The sequence below is a fragment of the Ursus arctos genome, unplaced genomic scaffold (genome assembly GCF_023065955.2).
Source record: "Ursus arctos isolate Adak ecotype North America unplaced genomic scaffold, UrsArc2.0 scaffold_26, whole genome shotgun sequence".
In the NCBI taxonomy this organism is placed as follows: Eukaryota; Metazoa; Chordata; class Mammalia; order Carnivora; family Ursidae; genus Ursus; species Ursus arctos.
In genome coordinates, this window is record NW_026622941.1 from 5,315,048 (window position 1) to 5,339,086 (window position 24,039).

Consider the following 24,039-nt stretch of genomic DNA (forward strand, 5'->3'; position numbering starts at 1 on the left):
ACTCACTTCATTGCTGCCTGTAAGTAGGGTGGGCCGGTCGCAAATACTACCCTCCCTTTTTTCATGTGTCTTACATTCTGGGGGATGCTCCGTCTCTACCCTTAGCCATCGGGCAGCTGCGGTTCCTAATCTTCAGCTTTGTAGAAAGCTGTAGTTTGAAACGTGGAATGGAAGGAATAGAACATTTGGGGGCTTGGAAACTGTGTCCCTGAGTAGTTAGTCCAGCTTCACTTCAGATCTTCGGAAAATAGAGGTGATGCTTTTGTGCTTGGCGAACGGTAGCCTCCAGGCAGTGAAAATTGCACCGTGAAACAAACAAAAGGGAAGCCTAGGTTAAGCTGTGGGAAGACCGCAGCCGAGTCGATTTAACATACTTTGCACATGTGTATGCCGCTTGAGTGTAGAAACGTAGCCTTGCCGAGGTGGCAGGGGGAGCATATCTGCTACGAGCCATTTTCTTTAGCCCTAGCCCGCAACCCCCTTGCTGCTAGGAGCCAGCCCCTCCCTAGCGACACCCGTGAATTGCTGTGCATTCCATGGCGCCCCGCTAACAGAAGCTTCTGCCTGGGGCCAACTTACTCTGAATTTTCCCTACCAAATATAGGCTATCAGACAATGCTGCAAATTCTTACTTATTCCAAATTGGACAGCTCAAACGTCCAGAGTTCTGTCAACATTCCGTGTTGTAGTTCTGCGAGAATTGAGGGTGATAAGCCGAAAAATGGGAGTTTTTCTTGTTAAGAACTTAGGCAGTTTCTGTGAGTACACGTCAATGCATTCTCTTCTTATCCATCCCTCAGGTCTACACTTGCCTGGCTTTGTAGCTCTGTCTGTGGTGCTGGCCTTCGCTTTTTCTCTGTCACCTCCCAGTGTCCAAAGCAGAAAGCCCCCAGTTGGCACTTTGATTACCTGGTGCTGCGTGTCCGTAAACGGCTCAGCGTCTTGGCCAGATTCTCATGTGCATTCGTCTCAGCTGGGCTGCTGCTAAAGTACTGATTCTGTTTCGACTGATCTGGAATGGGCCGGGATTCTGCCTTTTCAACCAGGGGGTGCCCACTTAGAGCAGTGTGGTCCCACGGCACTGCCAGAGCACATCTTTCTACTGGGAAACCCACACGTAGCCCGCGAGGCTGAAATCGCGTATATTTTCTTCATCGATGCTCTGCACACTGTTGATCTTGCTAACAGCTCTGGTCTGACCCGTTCTCCTTCTAGGACTGCCTCAAAGCCTGCCAGGAGCAGATTGAGGTGGTGCTGCTCAACAGCCTGCAGCAGTTCCGTCAGGACCAGGGGGACGGGTCCAAGTCGGAGGATGAACTGGACCAGGCCAGCACCCCTACGGACGTGCGGGATATTGACCTGTGAGGACGCAGTCGGGCCGAATGGGAGAGACGCGTTCACATCTGCTCTCTCCTTCTCTCTGGTTGTGTTTTGTTCTTTATGTTTTAGGATGAAACTTTAAAAACAAACAAAAAAAAATTCTGCCCCCACCTAGATCATATTGAAAGATCTTTTAGAAGTGAGAGAAAAAGGTCCTATAAAAACGGGATAACTAAAAGCGTTTGGTGCCTATTTGAAGTACAACAGAAGGGAATCCCTTGTATATGCGAACAGTTATTGTTTGGTTATGTTAAAAGTAATAGTAAAATGCTTACAGGAAAACCTGCAGAGTAGCTAGAGAAAATGTACGCCTGCAAATACGGGAACAAATTAGAGGAGGCTTTTTTTTTTTTCATGTTATGAACTAGCATGTACACACCCCTTGTAGGATAATTTCAAGGAACTTGCGTACGCCATTTATGGCATAATTAGATTGCAAAGCAATGAACTCAAGAAAGAATTAGAAATAAGGGACATGATGGGGAGGGAGTACAAAACAATCTCTCAACCTGATTGAACCATTTTGGATGTAGAAGCACCTTTGCTCTCGACCACCTGTTTGTTACTCAGTCCGGAGCATAGCTGAATCTCTAGTTATGAACTCTTGCTGTCTACAGTAGCTGCTACCTAAAAGAGATGTTTTATTTTGCCAGTTGGACACAGGTGATTGGATTCTGGGTTTCATGTGTTTTTGACATCTTGCTTCTTCTTCCAAACATGGTTCATTGCAGACACCACCATATTTTTATCAAAAGGGGCAATCTAGCTTTGGGCCATAACCAAAACTCACATGAAATGGAGGCAGATGGAGACCAAGGGTGGGATCTGGAATGGAATCTTTTCTCTTAATGTATTCAAGAGGGTAATGTGACCTTGGCATCCTTTATTAAAAAACTGATTTTTGGTGCTGATTGGCATGTCTGGTCCACAGTTTAGCATTGTTATAAACCATTCCATTCGAAAAGCACTTTGAAAAATTGTTCCCGAGGGATAGATGGGATGGTTTATGCAACTCATGCTGAATAGACTCCTCCCTTCTTCTCCTGTGCTCCTCCCTTCCTGCCCCACGTCGGGTGACTCTTCACTTCTGGTATCTGACATTCTTTGGTACACAGTTCTGGTATCCCTACCAGGACTCAAGAGACACCCCTTTCCACTGACATTCCCATCACAACATTCCTCCAAAAAGCCTACAGACAAAGATCTGTTACCATTTTGATGGCAAAGAACGATCTTAATTCCCACCTCTATACTTCTCCTTTGGACATGGAAACAAAAGTTATTGCTGGTGCAGACAGACAGCTGAATATCAGAGTGTGGCATTTTGTTCCCTTTTCCGTTTTTCGTTAATTTCATTGCAAAGTTGTATTCAGCGTACTTGAATTTTTTTCCTCTCCACTTCTTAGAGGCATTCAGTTAGCAAAGAGGTTGGAGCAACAACTTTTTTTTTTTTTTTGCACAATTATAATTGACAGGTAATGAAGCTATTAAAATATTTGCCTTTTTAAGTTAGAAAAACCAGAACAGGGCTGCTTTGAAGAATTATTTTATACACAGATTCTGCCTTGTTTCGTAGTATGAGGGTTGAAGATGGAGAAAAATCTAAGGGTCTCTTATTTTTCATTTTATTGTGTTCAGTTTTTTATGATTATTTTTTTTTTGCGCTGCTAAGAAGCTAAGATCATTCATCCTATTCACATTAACAGTACCTAGCTGTAATGTTTCACAGAGTGTGCTGCTATTTTATAAACATTTTTATAATATATTATTTTACTGCTTAAATTCCAAGTCCTGAAGTAGATGGTTGAGATAGGAGTTCTTCGTACTGGAAAAGCCCTTCCATAGTTTTTCTTCTGGTAGCGTATTCATGGGTTTTTTTTTTTTTGGTTTTGTTTTTTGTTTTTTCCTTTTGGTTTTTTTTCTCCCCCCCCCCCATCACATTCTTCAAAGACAGAGCATTCTTTACCTCAGGTTTACTGGACAAAATCAATAGCTACAAAAGAAAACGTTTCACATTTTTGTTTTCATAATACCTCACAACCACATAGTTTCTGCTTGGGAGCCGTTAGTGCGGGGAAAGGAGAAGTTGGTGAGGAGGCCACAAGCCCCTCTCAGGTGGAGGGTGGGGTGGGTTTGGCCCTTGGGTCTGACACCCAAGGACCTTTTCAGTCATGAAGGTCATTAGGCTTCCATTTTGACTCCGGTATCCTCACCATGATGGAAAAAATACAATTGAACCAAGGGATTTCCCCTCCCCCCACCCCCCCCAGGGCAGACGTTCAGCACAAACATTTACGCAGTGAACTAGGAAGTCATAATTTGCACTTAGGTACCAGGTATCAGGAGACAGATTGGAAAGAATTCCGGCAGGCTATTTGGAGACCCTTGTGGTTCTTTCTTAAAGCAGGGCTTTCATCTGCTTGTCTCTCTTTCCCCTTCCCTGACATGGCCATCCCCAGTTTAAGAGCATCTCAGAGGCTTTTCTACATCTGAATCTGGGCATATGAATCTGCAGCACGCGGGATCACAAGGGTGCCTTCTCCCACCTGTCTCGGACCGCGGCGGGCCAGCCCCTCTGCTAAGCGGCACTCAGTGGTTTTCAGGTTTTAAATGGCATTGAATTGGCATGATGGGGAAAATAGGTCAGATGAGTACTGGAGTGGGAGTGGGAGGGAGGTGGAGAGGCTGCAGCTCTGCAGGGATGCCATTCCGGATGAGTCAGTCTCTCTTGAAGTATGCTCGGAAGGGTTCAGGATTTGGTGAGTTAGCACAACCCTAAAATTCTAGGGAGTTTCTGGTAGGACAGTGGGTGGTGAATTCTGCAGTTTTGGAGAGGAAAGATGAGCAGCCAGGGTTTTGTCAAGAGCTCACTTTGCATAGGACACTCTCTCAGGCCCTTGAGGAGTAGCACGGAATGGAAGGAGGTGTGGTCCCTAAGTCCTTGGGAGTCTTGGAGCCTGAAGAAAGCAAGGTCCAAAGTCACTTAACAGTGACTGTCCCTAAGCTCAAACAGAACTGACGGAAAAGGAAGGGAACAGGCCTACAGGCTCTCCCTGCAGTCTGTAACTTCCCAGTTTTCTAGGAGCCCTGGGTGCCTTCTGACCTTTTCTCCTTCTTGTCCTCGGGGCCTGGTGTGATGGGAGGTGTGGTGTTGCTGATGGGGAAGGTGCTAGGTTGTTTGGCTTTTCTGCCTACTCCCTCCTTAAAAGAAGGAAGCTTGGATTGGTTAGAGTAGCTGATGCCCTCTCCTTAGATCTTGGTTTCCTTGGTAGGAGTTCTTGTGTGAGAGGGAGTTCAGCTCTCCCCCCACGGATTTTTTCTTTGTCTCACCTCCCCCAAATGGGGTTCCAGACTTACTCTGGTCTTTTTCTACTTTGTTGTCTCTCTGTTCTTCCTCCTCTCTGTGTTTTTGGTTTTTGGTTTTTTGGGTCATTGTTGTTACTGTTTTTCTCCATCAGTGGGGGCTAAATTGTTCCCCTAAGCCTGCCAAATTTTATTCCTTCCCCTATTTTGGCCAAATCCCAGGGGGGAAAGTCCTAGTATGCCAAAAATATATGCTAAGCATAATTCAATTCCATGCAGGTTCCTATTAGCCAAGAAGCCTGCAGGTGGGAGCAGGGGACAGGTCCCTCCGTAGAATGTCTTCCTGTGTTGAGAGGAGGGCTCCTCAGAGAAAGGGGCTTGTCTCAGAGGAGGCTTTATTCTGGAACTGCCCCAGGACCCCACTGAAGAGCTCACTGGGTCTCAGCAGCCAGATCCCCTTTGGTCTACACGCTCTGTACAGGAGGCTCTTGTGCTTTGCCCAGGCAGGTCAGGGCCGTGCGTGGCTCAGAGGAGGCTGCCCTTTGCCAGCAGGATGGGCTTCTCTTCAGAAGCAGTTGTAGCTTTCCTGTGGTCTGGCACCCTCCGGGCCTTTCCACACTGCCCCAGGGGAGCTCTAGGATGGACAGAGGTGAAGAGCATGAGGCAGGACTGGATGATTGCTCACAAGAGGGCGGGGGAAGTTTCTCTCCATGGGCCGCAGAGGGCAGGGCTGGGAGAAGAAATAGACTTGCACCTTATATCCTGTAAATAATGATTTTCTAGTTCAAGAAGATAATATTGGTAGTGTGGGAATGGGAGGTAGGAATGGGGAGGAAGTCTGAGTAAGCCAGTTGGCTTCTAAGCCAAAAGGATTCCTCTTTGTTTATCTTTGAGACAGTCCAACCCTGAGAATAGCTTTAAAAGGGAAATTAGTGCTGAGACAGTAAAGTCCCCTTCAGCCGACAAACTGTAGCTATAGAACGAGCGCAGGCTTCTATCGGCGTGGGCTCGGAGCAGTTTCGAAGAGCCGCTCATGCTGTCGTCCGTTTGTACAAAATAGGGCAGGAAGATTCAGGAGGAGGTTTATGACTTTCTCATACCACGTGGCTTTTCATGATTCTGGATTCTAAACAACCCAGAACAGTCCTTTCAGCCAGAAGCTATTCTCCTACATTTGTGTGTCTCTGCTTTTAGACTTGGCTGGACTATCAGACCCGATTCTTGGCTCAGGTTTCAAGAAGCCATCAGCAAATGTACACATGCACGCTGTAGCTGCAACGTTGATTCCTTTGCCTGCAGCCTACTTTGGGGAAAAAAGTGCCTTACTGACTGTAGCCATTACAGTATCCAATGTATTTTGACAGGTGCCTGTCCTTAAAAAAAAAAAAAGAAAAAAAAAGTTTTCGTTTTGTTTTTTTGATTGGTTTTTGTTTCTCACTGTTGGCCAACTCTTAAGTCCCCAGCAAATCACTGGGCCATTGGATTTTTTCCATTATGTTTCCCTTGTACCATGTACCTCAGATCTCTTTCTCTCTCAGTTACAGTTTCTCGTCTTGGACTTCTTTTATTATTATTATAATTTTTTTTTGCTTTAAAATGAGTGTGATGCCATATCGAGCCCATGTTATTCTCTCACCATGTACTCTATAAGAGGTGTGGGTGTTTATTTGGTCGGGATGCTAGCAAGTGCTAAAGTAGCATGATCAGTATAAAAAAAAGGTTTTTAGGAAGTATGGAAAAAATGTTTTATTGGTTATGATGGTGACATGGTATAGTCAGCTGCCTTTTAAGAGGTCCTGTCTGTTCAGTGTTAAGTGATTTTAAAAAATAATGGCCTGTTATTCTGACCAGCTTAAAGATGGATTTGCAAATGGTTTTGGATGCAATTAGGTTATGCTATTTGGACAATAAACTCACCTTGACCTAAATCCTCTGGCCACTTTGACTTATTTGTAGACCAGCATCCCCCAGAATAGAACGCGTCTTTCTCATGTCAGAACTCTGTAGGCAACAATTGGTAGTGGCATAAAACACAACTCCTAACCCGAAAGGTACTCTACGTGTGTATCTGTGTTATTACAATACCAATAGTTGATGACTTTTTTTCTCCCTTTTGGGTCCCCCGGGGAGCCATCTATTAAACCAGAAGCGTCAGCCCAACTTCCTGACGTGGGCAAGTCCCTGCTATCGTGACTGGGCTTATTGGTTCCTGATTATTGCCAGCTATTCACTCTTGTTGTATCTCCTGCCTTGGGAGGTGCCAGAGGCCCTGGGTGCCATCTCCAGTCTCTGGAGAACTCCACCTCTGTAGGTGTCTTGGCTCCAGTCTGCTGCTCCTCTCAGCTCCCACCTGATTCCTGACCCCGTCTATAACTCTCCTGTGAGGACTGGGCCATAACTACCCTTGGGGGAGGGGTGGTGAGGCAGAGCCTAGGAAGGGGTGGAAGAGTCCACACTTAAATGAATTGCCAGGCCCTTGTCCTAGCTGCTTCTGGGCCTCAGCTCCTCAGACCAGCCTCTTTCACAAAAGCGTTGGGTAATGCAAAGGGCAATGGCTTCACAGCCATTTTGATGTTGCTATAAACATTCGTGCTCTCTATCGTTCCTTGTCTCTCTCAAAGCCACTGGAGGCTGTTTCCTAGTTTAATTCTGACCTGAGCTGCAACGGTAAGATTAATACTGGTCTTTGGGAAAGTCCAGATTAAGACATTGCCTGTTACTCTCAACTAACTCCACTTAACAGGATTTCTAATCTTACAAGGACCCTAGAAATTTCCCTTTGTCTCCACCCCCCCCCCCCCCCCGACAGTCACCATTCTTGGAGAGAAGCAGGGATAGCTTTTTTTCTTGGGTTTCTGCCTAGTGGAGTCTGTGAGGCCTCTTGGGAGTTTCCAAGGGCCCTGGTTGCCACTCTTAACCATCCTTGGAATGCTCTTCTGCATGACCTGTTGTACAGCCGGGTCCCTGCCTCCCCCCTACTCCCCGTCTGCCCTGCAGTATCGGTGCCTATCTGTTACTAACACTGCAACACCGCTCCTTTTTCCAAATGCCATCCAGTAACACCACAGGCTTCTGCCATTCAGAACTGCGAGTGCTTAAGGGTGGGAAGGGAGAGCTCACAGCAGGCGCTCCATGCCACACAGCTGACCGGTGATAATCTAAGGGCCCCCTTACGTGCTCTCAGAGCCATCTCATCCTACACTCGAAATCTCAAACCCGAGACAAAAGCGCCCTTTCTGAAAGTGGAAGTTAATGATGGAGTGAAGAACTAGAAATCCCAGGTCTTTTGTGCTCCTAGTGACTACTTTTCTATTTCTTACGGCTTCCCAAAGATCTGGAACTGTTATGCAGCACACAGAGGTAACACCAACACAACGTTCCAGTTGGCTTAGTAATATTCCCAACATGCTGCCATGAAGCGAGTATTCAAAACTGAATATTGCACCAGATTTTTTTCCTCCCCTGCTCTTATAGCAATAACGACAGCAAAAGTGCTTGGGACCATAGATGTGAGGGTTCAGCCTATCAGGAAAAGCTGGGCATCCACAGCCAACACCCGTGTGTGCAGGGTCTATGCTGGGCCTTCAAGGAAAAGCCAAAAAGACAAAACCTGTGTCCCGTGGTTAAGGAGCTTTCAATGGGGGAAACAAAGCACACCGCCTACAAGATTGCATGGAGCTCTAACAGCAAATGCCAACGCCTATGGAGTAAACTGATACCCAAGGGTGGGAGGGCACACTTTCTGAGGAGACAGAGGACAGGTTTTCTTAAGCAAATGGGTTTTAGGAAAGCATTTCCGTAAGATGCAGCACAGTTGGGAAACTACGGTGGAAACAGTTTGACCTTTTCCAAAAATAAAGGGGCGGGAAGTGAATGGGTAATGCAAATTAAAAATGAAGGGAAAATATTCAAATAGCTTGAGGAACACACATGATATAATGAATTTGAAATGCCATAAACACAGACATCATCCTCATGAAACAGGATGAACTCAGCCACGAACACTAATTTGGGATTCCCACCTACCTAATTTCTCCTAGACTCAAAGAACTGAGGCTGGCACTTTCGAGATGATGACTGGTGGCTTTCACACTCTGGGCTCTGGGGGCCTCCCCCGCATGGAGGAGGAGCAGAGTCGATCAGCTCTGACTGCAGGCTCAGTCAAGCAGCACTGGGTGGCCTGGGAGGACAGCAAGACAAGACCTCTGCTGTCCCCTCTAAACCCACCTCAGCATCCCACTGGAGCCTTGAGTTTCTGCTTTATCCAAAACATGGCTTCCATTTCATTTGTGGTGATTTGCTTTAGCTTTGGCTCTGGCTTTTACTTGTCACCCCCAGCCCTGGCTACCCGCTGGCCATCGTAGGAGTCAGGAGTCAACTTAGAGGTCTAAACATGAGGTGCTTCCTGGGAAGTCCACTAGGTGGCGCTAACACCACAGACGGGAACAACGTCCAAAAAGACCCTTCGGCAGCCAGGTGTAGAATGACTTGCCCAGAACGAACCCCTCTCTCTGGCCACCAGAGGGACCAGCAGTTCCCTCACCTGCTTCTCTCTTGGTTACTACTACTACTCTCGCGGTCTTAACAATATATTTTTTTGATCTGTTTCTTCAGGAAAGGGCAACAAAAGTGAAAATAAACAAATGAGACTACATCAACCCAAAAAAGGGTTTGCACAGTGAAGGAAACCAACAAAATGAAAAGGCAAAAAAAAAAAAGAGAGAGAGAGAGAGAGAGAATAACCCCTTACCAGTTGTATAGGTTACTGTTACATTCTGACTCCATCTGGGAGTGGCTGGTGGGATTCATGACTTCTGATTCTTCTCTGTGATGGCAAACTGGCAGCCTGCAGACATATTTAATATTTAGTTGAACTCCCACCAGGATTTAAATTGCCTTGGACTTACTTGCCAATGTGAGATGAGAGCTTTCACATTAAAGTCGGGATTTTCACTACTCTTGGTAAATCCGCGTCCTGGCAACCACAAGCCTGAGGGGCAGTCGGGGCTGCAGCTGAGGGTGGTCTGACCCCTTCTCTGCCCCCCAGCACCCACTGAACCAGATTCACTCCTTGACGCCACCTGCATGTCGCCTATTGCATCTGCAGCTCGGCTGCAGAAATGCGTCTGCCTTACCTGTCTGCTGTGAAGTAGGACCCCTGTATGCCTCAGGTGGAGCAGAACAGGCCTGGGACTCTCCCTCCACTTTTCTGCCCCAAAGAGAGACCCCTGCTGCTCCTGAGGCTTCATAAGCCCCTTTCTCTCTTGATGGGTTTTTAGTTATCAGACACCTGGGGGCCGGGCCAAATTTTTGAAATTCCTTCGAGACCCCAGTGCTCAGTCCACACTGAGATCTGCAGGTGGGCCAGCGGACAGGGTTCAAGATAAGCTTTCTGTTTTTTTTGTAGCCACTTGTTGTTCTCATGGTACCTCAGTGTCCCCACGAGAAGATGCACCTGTGAGATTTTGAGATCTGTTGACAAAGTACAACATGGCTGTTTCAGTGAGCCCGTCCATTAAAATGACACGTAGGGCTCCTGGGCCCTGCTCGTTCTTCCGACAGACCATCTAGGGCTGGTCAGATGCCAGGCATTCTGCACCAAACACCTCCTTCAACAATTGTTTCTTCGGCACCTGCTTTTCCAGGAACGATGACGTCCCTGCTCTGCTTGGTCTCAGTGGCTAATGGCAGAAACAGACAAGTCACAGGACGCCTGCTACTGAGTATGGTGGCAAAGAACACAGTGCTCTCGTGGGCTGCCTGCCCTGGAATCCCCGTCAGTCCACCCACTAGCTTTGTGGCCTGGGGCACGTCACTTCTCCCCTTAGTGAGCCAGTTCCTTCATCTCTGAAATGGGGTGAAATGATAGTAGTACCTCCTGAGTGAATTCATTGGAGCACTTCCGTGTGCCTGGCACACAGCCAGAGCCTGATGAACGGTAGCGGTCCTCAGGCTGAGGTGGCATGGGAGATAGGCACCTAATTCCGTCTTTTTAAAAATGAACGTCGCCGACAGGTACCAGTTGTTTAGCTACTCAACCCAGCCAGCTTAGGCACTGAGCTAAGGGAGACGTTTTAGATCGTTAGCAGCTGAGTGCATTTTGTGGTTTTGAAAGAGCGCTTCCCATGTGCCCTATGTAATGCGCACAACCCGCTACGCATCGGATACTTGGTCTTGTAGCTAAGTGACTGCAGGGTCGTACAGCTCACCGGAAATTATCAGAGTAGGACTGGAACCCAGGTGTGTTAGGTATTTCCCGCCGCGCTGGGCTGCTTGATGTATTTGTATTTCCTGAGGATTGAGCTGAGAGAGTGAGACTTTCAGCCGGGGTGGGGTGGGTTGGATGATGCTGCTGGTTGAAATCACCAGATGGAAAGTCCAAGAAGAAAGAAAAGGGCCTGAAGTCTAAGGAGAAGTTTTTGGTGGATTTATACTCTGGAAGTGGCATTTTCTTTCCCAGCATTTTTGCCTTGCCTCTCAATGGAGAGGCAGTGGTTCTGTTCAGGTAGGTTCCTCTCAGTATATGTGGTTTGTGAATGTGGAGCCACTATGATTGTCAGCCCGAACTCACACATGCAGGAATGCAATTGTTTTCCCCTAAAACTAGTTTTGACTGGAAGAATCTGCCTCTCAGGCCATTCTCCATCAGGTTTGCCTAGCCCCAGCATTCAGGGCGGGATGGAGGGGCGGGGTGGAAATGTGATCCTCAGGCCTCCAGTTCAAGCCTGCAGAGCTCCTTTGGGATCAATGACTTTGCATACTGATGTAAGTACATTCTTAAAGTCTCTTGGTTGATATTTGTAGCCACTAAAAAATTCGAAGTGTGTGAGCATTGGCCACTCCCTCGCAACCTTGCCATCAACTTACATTGAAAGCAAAGCTTGGACTAAATTTTGCAGCTCATCCATACAGACTGTTGCAGACACAGCAGGCCCTAAATGCTTCACACCTTCTGTCCCCCCAGTGCTGTAACAGCACAGGGCTCTGTCTCTACCACCTGCATGAAGCTTTTATTCCTCCAGGTAAATATTCCAAAGGTAGGAGTCTCTTATCTTTAGAGTCAGCAACAAGCAGTCAACAGGCCTCCTAATCCTATGGCCAGACCCAGGGCTGTTTAAGATAGGAGGTGCGGGCCAGTACCCCTGTTTATTCAGAGGTGAGGAGTGTCTCTGAGATGGCTTCAGTAAGCCAAATACCTATCACGATTTCAATGAGGCCCAGAACTAACTTGCATTGTTATAACTGACAGGCTGCTATTTTCACCAATACATCCTCATTTCTGAAATTCAGGAAACTAAGTATTGGTGATCAATTGAGATACAGGTAACTGAAGTTCTTGTGGATTATGGTTCTACTGATTAGGACACCTCTGGACCACCCTTAGATTGTTCATCCTTGATTTGGGATGTGTTATGGCCTGAATGTTTGTGTGCCCCCCCCCTGCCCCCAGTTCATTGGTTGAAACGTAATCCCATTTGGAGGTGGGGACTTTGGGAGGTGACTGGGTCACGAATAGGATTAGGGCCCTTACAAGAAGAAGCCAGAGGGCTAGCCAGCTCTCTCTGTCCACCTCGTGAGGATATGAAGAGAAGCGGGCAGTCGGCCACCCGGAAGAGGGCTCTCACCAGCACCTGACCGTGCTGGCACCCAGTCCTGGACTTGTAGCCTCCAGACCTGTGAGAAACAAATGTCAGCTGTTTAAGCTGACGATGGTATCCTGTTTTAGCAGCTGGAGCCAACTAAGAACGCTTGTAGCATTTGGGTCTTAGCTTATGTGAATCACCAGCAGAGGCTGCATATTCTGAAAGATTTCAAGAAAATTGCCAACATTGCTACTGGGCCTTTCTCGGTGACGTTTCTGCTACTCTGGAATGTAAAAGAAATATTTTGCTGTTCCCACACCAAGCTGGGGGATGGGAACCAAAAGACTGTCCAGGGCGCTACACAGCTGCTCCTCTTCTGGGGTCTCTTCACCTCCACGGGAAGCCCCTCCTCTCTCCTCCCCAAACCCCAAAATTTATGTCATTTAAAAAAAACTGCATCACTGGTTTGTCCTTGTTTCTCGGGGACCCCCTGATACTCCCTCCCTTCCCCTCAGCTAGGAGAACCTTTCTAATCCAGGGCAGGAGCCTTCTCAGCAGTCACTTAAGACTTGGTTTATGTCAAGATTACTTTCATTATCCTCCAGGGACAGAGATTCTTTTCCTAGGCTCTTCCTTGTCACATTCCCTTCCCTGAAAAAGGAGACACAGGATACAGGACCAAAAAATACGGGGGAAAAATACTGGAGGAAAAACACTGAGTACTATTTCAAAAAGTATTACCCTACCAGGAATGCAGTAGCCAGCAGCCCTGCAAGAGTGCATGCCATTCTGAGGTTAGGATCGCCCCGCAGTGGAGACATTGAGGTGGTCTGAGAACTAGTGTTTCTGCAGCTTTCCATTCATGGCTTAGTTCCTGGGAAGTCTTGATGCCTTAGATAGCCTCAAAGCAATCATTCAGGGACGCCTGGGTGGCTCAGTTGGAAGAGCATGTGACTCTTGATCTCAGGTCATGAGTTAGAGCCCCACATTGGATGTAGAAGTTACAACATTTTTTTTTTTTTGGAAAAAAAAGCAAGAGCAATCATTCACTTATATTTTCCATATGTCTCCATAAAATCAAAATGAAGCCATTATGGAAGATTTGCTTTGATATGGCATTTCTTACTGCCTTCCTTGCTTCATACTCTAAGTCTTTCCAGATCCTAGGGCCAAGAGGCCAAGATTTTAGGGTCCTAAAGGTCTTCTTTTTTCCTTAGCATTCTGTCAGGGCTGTGGCAAAAGCAAGAACCTAGGCCTTCCCACTCGCTACCCCCCAGTGCTTGCTATCTGCCTGGAGTATTACGGACTGTACCATACATTTGTATGTTTCATAAAAGCTGTCACAGGTATTGTGACAGGGAGAGTCTGGGTGCTGTAGCGGAAGGGGTCTCACTGAAGCAAGAAGATCTGCGTTTGAATCCCAGGGCTTCCACTGATGAGCAGTGAGAGCTCTGAGTTCGCTTGTTCTTCTATAAAACGGGAAACCTCGCTGGATTACGAGGATTAAGTGAGGTAGTCTATGTCAAGTGTACTACATAGGAAGAACAAGAATCAGCCAATCTGAATACACGCAAACATGTCAATGCTGTATGGATTGTTTTTAAAGGTGTTATATATGCACATGTTAATTTCCCAAAAGGCCGGGGGTGGAAGGGGATGTCGTTTCTCTGTGGATCCTGATGGAGGAGACCACTCTTGATACCATGGCAGTAAAACCGTAAGCATTTAAAACTTTCATAGTAGCCTCTCCATGCTGCTGCCATTCTTCCAAACAGCAATGAACTGGGGCTTGGGGAGAGTTCTTTTTCCCACTAAGTGGCAGGCTCAAAGGCAAGGCATGAAAAGGGATTAGTGGATACATGTATTCACATAAAGGGGAGTTCCCCAGAAGCACGTCAGGCTGAGAAGGCATCCTTCGACTGTCCATCAGTAGAAAAGCTATTTGACGGACAGATATGATTTTTTTGGAACGAGCAATAATGGAGAACCATGGATGACAGATGTCAGATGTTGGCAGAGTGGCTGCCAAAACAAATCTCCCTCCACCTTCAGACAGCAAGCTGATGGAGGACTGGGCACAGTTGGACTGGCAGCCCCTTCTCGTGCGGATCATCGGTCACATTATTATTTCTCAGTCACCGGACAAAGCAGATGGTTTACCATGTATTTGTGATTTTCTTTTGGCCTAGAAATTCTGTTTTTCCATCAGGGTACAGCATGTAATCAATTATGACAGTGGGTGGGGCAAGGAAATCCCTGCCAGTAAAAGTCCGAGACTTTCTCTTTTATTATTAAATTTGCATAAGCCACTATAATTTCCAACTTAAGAGCAATAGAGGGGAAAAAGCAAAGTTGTGTTGTTAGAAATAACTTGGGTAGTCGCAAACCCACAATTCTTAGTTGGCCCTGGGGTCTCTCAGTTTGTACCGGTATCTGCTGTCAGTTTCGTCTGTCCATATTTAGTCTTAAAATGTTCTTGTCTCCATTCTGGTCTTATAGAGCTTTATCTTAGAATCATAAAGTGGCATAATCAGAGTCAAACTCCGTAAAAGTAAACAGAATACTGAGAATGCACATACTCATCAACTCAGATTTCTTTTTGAATTATTCAGTTCTACTGTATTAAATGGTAATAATACTAAGTTGGCTTGCCTTAGCATGTGCGAGTGGCTGCACAGAGAACACTATATACATTCTCTCTCATCTACTCTCTGAATAGTTTTCTTTGTGAAGGGCATCTTGCATATATTTATGGAAAAAGTCCTTTAGTAATACAAACAGCATAAACATTTTTAACATTATAAATATTGCCTACAGAAATCTTGGACACAAATAACATGTTTCTTCTTGTCTTTTTTCAAATGTCTGTATTTTTTCTTATAATATCAGGCTTACAGTGAATAGTTTTCTATCCTACCTTTTTTTCCCCCTATTTAATCTCGTATCATGTTACCATATCATTAGATATTTTTTAGGAACATGATTTCCAATGGTGGCAAATACTGAGTGAGTTCCTACGAAGCGTCTGGCACTATTCTAGGCACTGAAGACATGAAAGAGAACAAGGTCATCCTTAGCCTCAAGGAATTTACATTCTAGCAGAGATGGGTGATAAACCTGTAAAAACAGTAAATAAGTGGTGTAGTTTCAGATAAAATAGGATGATAGATGGTGACTGGGCAGGCTACTTTGCTTGAGGGAAGACCTCTTGAGGAGGTTCCTTGAGTTAGGATCTGAAAGCTGAGAAGGACATAACCACTCAAAGGTCTTGGGAAAGGGCTTTGTAAGCAGAAGGAACAAAAAATGCAAAGACCCTGAGACAGGAATGAGCATGTCATGGTCTAGGAAAAGAAAGAAGCATTATAGCTAGGGCTTAGTGAAGAAGGGGAGTGAACAGAGAAAAGAGACTGGAGACCTACAGGGGGCCCAAGTCACGTAGGCCTTGTAGGAGCTGGGTAAGGAGTTGGGAATTTATTCTGGTGGCTGTGAGACTCCATTAGAGAATCTTCCAGCAAGGGGCTGGCACAATGTGATTATAAAGATATTCCTTGGTAGCTGAGTAGGAGACGGTGTATAGTGTACAAGAGCACAGACTCCCACAGTCATCCAGACAAGATGATGGAGCTTAGGATAGGAGCTAGTAAGGTCACAAGGAAGAGTGATGGACTCAACACATAACTCGGTGATACAGCACCCAGAAAAAAAATTTTTTTTAGCTTTTAGATTTATTGATTGATTGATGAAGATTTGAACAACATAATAAATAAGCTCAATTCAGACATACATAGAGTTCTGAACCTACATTCTTCCCAAGCACACATGAGGCATTTATACAAAACAACCATGGATGAGTTGACAAAATGAATATCCACAAATTTCAAAGATGTATATATTTAAAGATCTTTGAAGTCCTATAGATTTAAGTCTATTACTATTTCAGTCTTAATCTCAGAATAAGAAAAAAACCTCTATAGTGAAAAAAAATTATAAACAAGGATAGAAATTTCACTAACTCCAATTAACCAGCAGGCCAGCATTTGGTACCAATTAATTTCACCCTTAATGCTATTGTTGAAAGTATTTGGAAATTGATGCCAACCCACGCTCTCCTCCCTGATCCCACATCCTGAGTAGATCAAGCATTTTCACCCTTGGCTCATTTTCAGTGAAGACTATAATTAAACCTTTATTTGAAAACATGACTAAAAGTCCAGCACTCACTGCATTATTTAGCCTACAGAAATTTGTGACGAATCTGATGAAGAGCATTGGGTTAAGGTAAAGAATCTAGGATTACGTGGGCAACTAGGTAGGAGGTATTGCCATGAGATGAGAAAGACTTGAGGAGGAGTGAGCAGTCTTAGGAGGTAAAAATAAAAGATTTTGTGTGGACAAAGTTAGCCTGGGATGCTCACTGGAGATCCAAGTGAAGATGCTGGGTAGGTAACTGGACAAATGAAAGAAGAGATTAGAAAATTGTGGACTGGCAATATAAACATCTATACACTGGATAGGATCACCTAGGTGAATGCATGAAGTGAAGAAGAGAGCTAAGGGCAGAATCCTAGGATACTCCAAAATGCACCATATGGCATTGTCCATTCACTAAACATGTATGTGTTGCCCATGTTTCCCATTACATTTGCAGTTAAATAGGGCCATGCCAATAGCTCTGGACAATGCATGGAGGAAGCCCCCAAGAACTGGTTCCAGACATTCAATTGTTCTCCTCTCCTGCCTCAGGAATCATGAATCTATGTGTTTCAGTTGATATGTCTGTCAACCCTAATCCCTGAGCAAAGCCCCTTTCTGATCCGTGTCAGACATGTTACACGAGAGAGAAACTTTTATGTGTTAAGCTGTGGAAAACTTCAGGGTTAATTTGTTACCTCAGCATAACTTGGCCCATCCTAACTAATTCAGAATTCTATCATATGGCATACCACAACAAAGCACTATTCTTCATTTTTTTAAAAAAGGGCATATGTGATTTGATAGGTTGTCAACAAAAGTCTATCAGTGGTTATTCCTAGCTTCTATCTAAACAAAGTTTAAACCAACTCCCTGTTCATTTTAGAAGCTGAAGAGCAATCTTGGAACTGTTGAGTGAATAATGCAAGATTATGTCCATTCTTTCAAAGATCCTTCATTTCTCAACTGGTTTTCTTTTTTATTCTTAAAGTTAATGAAAACACTCCTTTTTTTTTTTTTTTAAAGATTTTATTTATTTATTCGACAGAGACAGAGACAGCCAGCGAGAGAGGGAACACAAGCAGGGGGAGTGGGAGAGGAAGAAGCAGGCTCATAGCGGAGGAGCCTGATGTGGGGCTCGATCCCATAACACCGGGATCACGCCCTGAGCCGAAGGCAGACGCTTAACCGCTGTGCCACCCAGGCGCCCCAAAAACACTCTTTTTATACATATTTCTTGCATAATTCTTTAAGTTAATACTGGTGCTTTATAATTTTCTAAATTTCTCCTAAATTAATAATCTCCCATTTTATCAGATAAGTTTTTAGATGTTGATTCATTTGAGAAATTGATCATAACAAATATTCCTCATTCATGCATTTAACAAATTTTAATTGAGTCCCTACTGTTTTTTAAACATTTTGATAGGAGCCAGGGAAATAATGAAACAGAGCCAGTACTTTTCTTCATAGTTAAAGTTTTGATACCACCTGGAGCATACTTACCTGGGGTCAAACTCAGTTTTGAGATCTTGAGAGATGGGAAATTAGTTAGCTGTTCTGTGCCTTTATTTCTTCAACTGTAAAATAAAAATAGGGGAGCCAGGGTGGTTCAGTTGGTTAAGCGGCTGTCTTCAGCTTAGGTCATGATCCCAGAGTCTTGGGATGGAGCCCCACATGGGGTTCCCTGCTCAGTGGGGAGTCTGCCTTTCCCTCTCCCTCTGCCCCTCTCCACTGATCATGCTCCATCTCTCTCTCTGTCTCTCTCTCAAATAAATAAAATCTTAAAAAAATAAAATTAAAATAATAATTCATACCTTGCAGAGTTATTGTGAGTGTTAAATGAGACAAAGCGGAAGTCTGTTTTTAGTTAAGCTTTAGAAATGTACTCAGACTACCTTAGAGAGAAAGAGGATTTATTGTAAAACAGAACCTACAAAGTATCTGGTATTATGGCACCTGGAGGGACTAGGGACCGGGTAGTCTCTGTATTACACACTTGTGTCTGCTTCTTTCTGTGTATTTATTGATTCCTTACATTATCTTTGCTTGTTCTTACTCCCTACTCTGTAAATCTGTTCTCAAGCTTATATTATTTGTGGTTTCTGTTTCTTCACAGCTTCAGTCTGCATGCTCCTCATTGCTCGATCTTACGGTTTCTCTTGATGCTTTTTCTCTTTAGCCCTCACATATAACTACCTAATTAATTTCCCCTTTCCAGTTCAAACTTCCAGGAGAATCTATTGGACTGATTCATTCATTCAGGCGTTCAAAATATTTATATGAACTATCTACTATGTGTAGGCACTGTACTCCCATGGTAATTTGGGCCTCCTTTTAGAACCCTCTGAATTATCCCTCCACCGTCATTCCGAAAATGCCTGTTTCCCTGGATGCTTGTTAGAGATGCTGAATTTGGCCCCCACTCCTGATCTACTAAATCAGAATCACTTTGACTAGATCCCCAACTGATTTGTACACCTGTTCAAGTTGGAGAAGCACTGCCTTATAAGCCTCTAGTTCTCAAACCTGACCGTGCATTGGAAAGAGCTGGGGATTAAAAAAAAATTACTGATGTCTGGATCCCTCCTGCAGAGATTCAGATTTAATTTTTCTGAGGTGTGGCCTGGCACTCAAAAGGTCCTAGGTGGTTCCAATGTGTGGGTAGGTTTGAGAATCACTGAACCAGTCCTGCGTCATCACAGACCAGCTGTGAGCCTAGAATAATTGCTTAGTTTCTCTCTAGGCCAGATTCTTCGTATCTTAAGTGAAGATACCTGTCTACCTCAGACTTGTTCTGAGGGCCAAATGTGATCACACATGTGAAGCTGTTTTGAAATGAGTGCCTATAAATCCCATGCATCACTTCTCTAAAGCCGTCTTGGCATATATAATGGGGGGATGCGTTATCAAATAGGAGAATTTAAGTAAAAATGGATGGAAAACAATGTAAAGGTTAACATTATCAAGCTCTGTCATTGTAAAGTTAGCACGAGTAAGCTTCACCTGTTACCCCATTTTACTTATCATGTTACAGAGAGGTTAATTAACTCTCTCAAGGCCCTGAAAGCTGTTAAAGAAACATTATTCACCAGATGCTCCTTAAAAAATGGCGGGGGGAAGACTTTACTTAAGTCAATTGCAACTGGGCTCAAGACTATTGCAATGTGGAGGAAAGGCTGAATTCAACTCCAAATACGGCAGAGACCAACGGAGGTTTACAGACAGGGGGCTGGGTGAGGGGAGGGAATGGAAACTAAGAGGAAGTTAGTTAGGTGTCAAAGGAGAGGGGGAAGAGGAACTTGAAACCAAGAATGGAGGAAGGGGAGCTCCATTAAATAAGGGTAGAGGAAGAGGAGCTTGATTAGATAAGGAAAGGTGAGGGGATTCTCGATAAATTAGCTCCGCAGGGGTCTTTGGTGAAACCGGGCTCAGCAGGCCAAGAATGAGGCCTGGTCTAGAAATCGCTCAAAACAAACCTGACTAAAGTTTGCTGCCGGCGTGTGTCTCTCAAGGCGCGCGCGCGGACCGAAATTGGGTGGGTCTAAGTCCCCAGCCTTTGCTGACCCTACATCCCCAGGGTTAGGGGTTAACAGTAAAACCTCATAGGACCCAATGTGTCTGACGCTGTACACCGCTGAGATAAGACTACTAGCTGCATTACAGCTTCAAATGAAATCAGCCCCAAAACCTTGCGCTGGTTCCCTTATCTACCCGGAATCTCCGGGATCCAAACTTGCCCGGGCAAGAATCGCCTCCACTACGGACTCCTGGGCGGGCCCCGCACGCACCTGCCTCGCGCCAATCGCAGGCCTGCGCGCAGGGGCGCAAGCGCCACGGCCCTGGGCGGGGCCTCATCGCTCACCAGTCTCCGCGGTCCTGCCGGCGTCCCGCCGCCGTGACTGGCCTTCCAGGGATGACGTATACGGCCGCCTCGGCCTATGGCGGCGGAGCCGGCCGGCCGGCGGGGCTTGGCGGAAGTGGTGTGGGCGAGGTGTCCCGCAGTGCGGAGAAGCGGCGCGCCGGAGGCTGCTGGGCGCGCGAGCCGAGCTGGGGCCACCACTTTCCTTCCCTCCGGGCGCCGGGAAGATGACGCGCTTCGCTCTGACCGTTGTCCGGCAGTGAGTATGGCAGGGCGCCCTTCTTGCCTTCTGGTCAGTGAGTTCTGGAGTGATGAAGAGCCCGCTGATCTGTCTCCCCCCCGCTCCCCTGCTTGCTGTACCGTCGGAGGGCTGGCTTGGACCCGGCTGTTTCGTAGGTGTTTTGTCCAGGGCCGTCTCCCTTGGTCCCCTCTTCCCCCGCTAGCACCGCTGAGCGAGGAAGGCAGGTCCTAAGTGTCGTGAGTCCCGCGTTACAGATGAGCACACTGAGGTCTGGAGGAGTCAACGGTCAAGGTTCGCAGCCACTTGGCGGAGTTAAAACTGAAGAAAGACAGCCTTGACTCTGGACGTCGCTGTGCGCCGCTTTCTGCTCCCCAGCGGATTCTAAAGAATTCGCGGGATGGCTCGTCCAAGGCAGATATTTTTGTGCCGGCTGCCTTCCGCTGTCCACTCTCTCCGTATCTGCTGTTCCCCCTCGCTTGCCAGGGCAGCCGCAGGCACAGATCTGAGATTTATTTCTTCCCTCCGGAGATTACATTGCTGGCAGAGGAAGAGGGCCTCCGCCCTCGTCTCTGCCGACCGCATCACCCCGAACAAATATTTTTATCATAACATTACATGGTGGAGCTAAAGGCAGATATGTCTTTATGTCTCTTATCTTTTTCCTTCTGAACGCTCGTTGGCCGGGTGTTAATGGACGTGCAGTTCAGGGTGATTAAGGGCACAGATTTTTCAAGCAAGATAGACCTGGGTTAGAATCCGGGCTCTGGCTAGGAGGAGCCTTGTAACCAGGGCTTCCGTTAACCGACGTAATCTTTACGACCTCAAGTTCCTGATATATGAAATGGGGTAATGGTAATACCTACCTCACTGGGCTAGTGTAAGAATTAAATGAGTCGAAGGCAAAGTGTGTAGCGCACAGGAGGGGAAGAAATATATTTCAAGAATTAGATAACTTCTGATTCTCTAAGGACATCTCTAATAAAAATGTAGTTAATCCTCAATATTTATGTTTTGTATAGTTTTGTATGATTTTATGTATAGCATTTTGAACACTGCGTGCCAGTATGCTGGGTTATACAGATAAATAAGATACCATTTTTAACTTTCCAGAGCTCAAAAGGAATACTGATAGGACTTAACTTGGTCAAGCTGACTTTGACTGCTATCTTTTTTTTTTTTTTGGTCCTGTTCTTCCTTTATAGGAGGATAATCTTGTGAGTAATTCAGAATTATCCCTTTAGGACTCACAGGATTTTGATGACTAAACCAGAAGTCGAGTTTCTCTCTGTCTCTTCTTTCTCCACCCCTCCATTTTATAGAATGCTTTATGACCATTTTATGACCTACTTAAGGCCATATAGCTTACTGGTAGAAGAGCAGGAAATAGAGCCCTCATTTTTCCAGTGTTACAACACTTTCTGGATGCCTTGATTCAGGCAGCACAGTGCCTGACAGAAGTTGTAGGAAATCTGAATTAAACCATCCCTTGAAAAGTAAGGTGATGTCTCCTTTGATTCTTATTGGACAGTAGTTATATGAATTTGGATTTTGTCCCTTCCCTGCTTCTTAAAAAGGGCTTGATTTTAAAAATTGATGCCTTAAATCCAATGAAGAATCAATTTAGAAATAAGTCTTTATAAATTACTATGTGCTAGGCACTGTTGTAATTAAGTTCTGACAACAATCCAGTGAGGAGAGGACTGCCCCTCACTTAGCAGGTGAGGGAAGAAGGGATGCAGAGGGCATGTAACTTGCTTGACGTCAAATGGCTAGATGGGGGTCCTTTGAACCAAAGGAGCATGACTCTGCAGCCCATCCTCTCAACCACTGTACTTTTCTGCCTTCTATTTTATTGAGTTAAAACCTCGTGTTTGTAGATTGCTGAAATATCACCAACCGTTTTAGTGGCTGCTTTTTATTTCCGCTAATATAATTGTGAAGAGTGATAAGAATAGTTTGCTTTGTTCTGTTTTGTTTGTAGGAAAGTGGAGTTAAAGTGTTGAAATAATTGGTAGGGTTATGGTTAACTCTGTTTGGATCATCCCTCTTTCCCCTTCTGAGTTCTCCAAGCTAAGAATTGAAGATTCTTTCAGGAAAAGAAACAATTTCAAACTTGGTTAATAATAGTCACCATAGTGAAATACGATGACTCTTATTGGAATCCACAAAGATGGGGTCATTTAGCATACTATTGGGAATAGCACTAGCCTTTTCTGTTACCTGATGCTGTATAACTAAGATAGTCAAATGCTTTGAAACTGATGGCATGATCAGTGTTTTTTAGGAGATGGATGATGTTATTGAACGGTGCCTCTTCAGATAATGCCAGAAAACTTTTGAAATGCAATTTCTTTAAGTTCAACCAAATCCTTTATGAATCTTGTGCTGTTACTACATGTGTGTTTGTCTTCATCATACTTCTGGGTATGTATCCTTTTTGGAATAGAATATCCAAGATTTCAAATTTGAAGTCTTTTAATATTATTAAACTGTAACTTCTTATGATCTTGTAGCACAGCATTGTTGAAAACCCCAATATATGTAGGTTGGCATTTCCATCACCTACACGACCCATTGAAAGGCCCCAGTTCCCTTGAAATATTATTTGTGTGTGTTTGCAATTAGTTGCCGGCAAAACCATCCCACTTTATTTCCATTTTTAGCTAGCTCTTGAAATAAAAAAAAAAATTTTTTTACAAACTAAATTAAATTTACTTTTATTGACTTAAAGATGATAAATTAGTGAAGTTATTGATAGCAGAACCGGTTTGTTTTTCTTACGCTACCTCTATTGGCAGTTACTTTTTGTTGAATGCCAGTAATTGTTCTGGTCATTAATAAAGCAAGCACAATAAATATTAGGTCACCTGTAAGCTTTTATAAACATCTATGTGATTGTTATGTTACTGTGGTATTTTTTTTCTGAGAACACGGTTGATCATTTGGGAGAGTGTTTACAACTAAGACTAGCTTCTTTATAAACAAGAACATATCATGAGTTGGGTGTGTTACATTTTTTCCCCCCAACTTATCTAGTGAAAGTCTCTGTGTTATGTTAGCCCTTGAAATCTTCCATATTTTTGAATGGATTAATTGGTAGAGAGGAATTAGATAAAGCTGTATTCATGATTAAATATCAGCTGAGGCTTTGCATTTCCATGTACACTAAAGCATACCTATTTTGAAAATAGGCCCCCGACTGTACCAATTTCCTATGATTTGTCTCCGTCTTGTGGCAAACAGTACTTGTTGATTGAATTTGAATTATTTAAAGGATATGATTGGGAAATTAAGCTTTATAAATGACTTCTAAAGAAATGCCAGAGAATCTAAACCAGAGCTAACAAAATAAGATATCTTTTGAAGTGAAGAATAGTGTAATAACCTACAAAATGAATGATGCATATTTGTAGGGCCTATAAATGGCCAGTCATAAGACTTAACTTCTTGGCATAAGGATTTGGATTCTTGCAGAGTCG

At 44.8% G+C, this 24,039-nt stretch overlaps 2 protein-coding genes across 2 annotated transcripts in view; both read left to right on the top strand.

Moving 5' to 3' along the window:
• The window catches only part of CCND2 (cyclin D2), a 29,395-nt gene extending 22,784 nt beyond the window's left edge, over positions 1–6,611 (top strand). Inside the window, exon 5 of the mRNA XM_026502648.4 lies at positions 1,216–6,611. Within this exon, the coding sequence (XP_026358433.1) occupies positions 1,216–1,365 (150 nt within the window). The 3' untranslated portion in view covers positions 1,366–6,611. The remainder of the gene's footprint in view (positions 1–1,215) is intronic.
• Positions 6,612–20,119: 13,508 nt separating this feature from the next.
• Positions 20,120–24,039, top strand: part of TIGAR (TP53 induced glycolysis regulatory phosphatase) — a 29,241-nt gene continuing 25,321 nt past the window's right edge. The window contains exon 1 of the mRNA XM_026502647.4: positions 20,120–20,578. Within this exon, the coding sequence (XP_026358432.2) occupies positions 20,130–20,578 (449 nt within the window). The 5' untranslated portion in view covers positions 20,120–20,129. The remainder of the gene's footprint in view (positions 20,579–24,039) is intronic.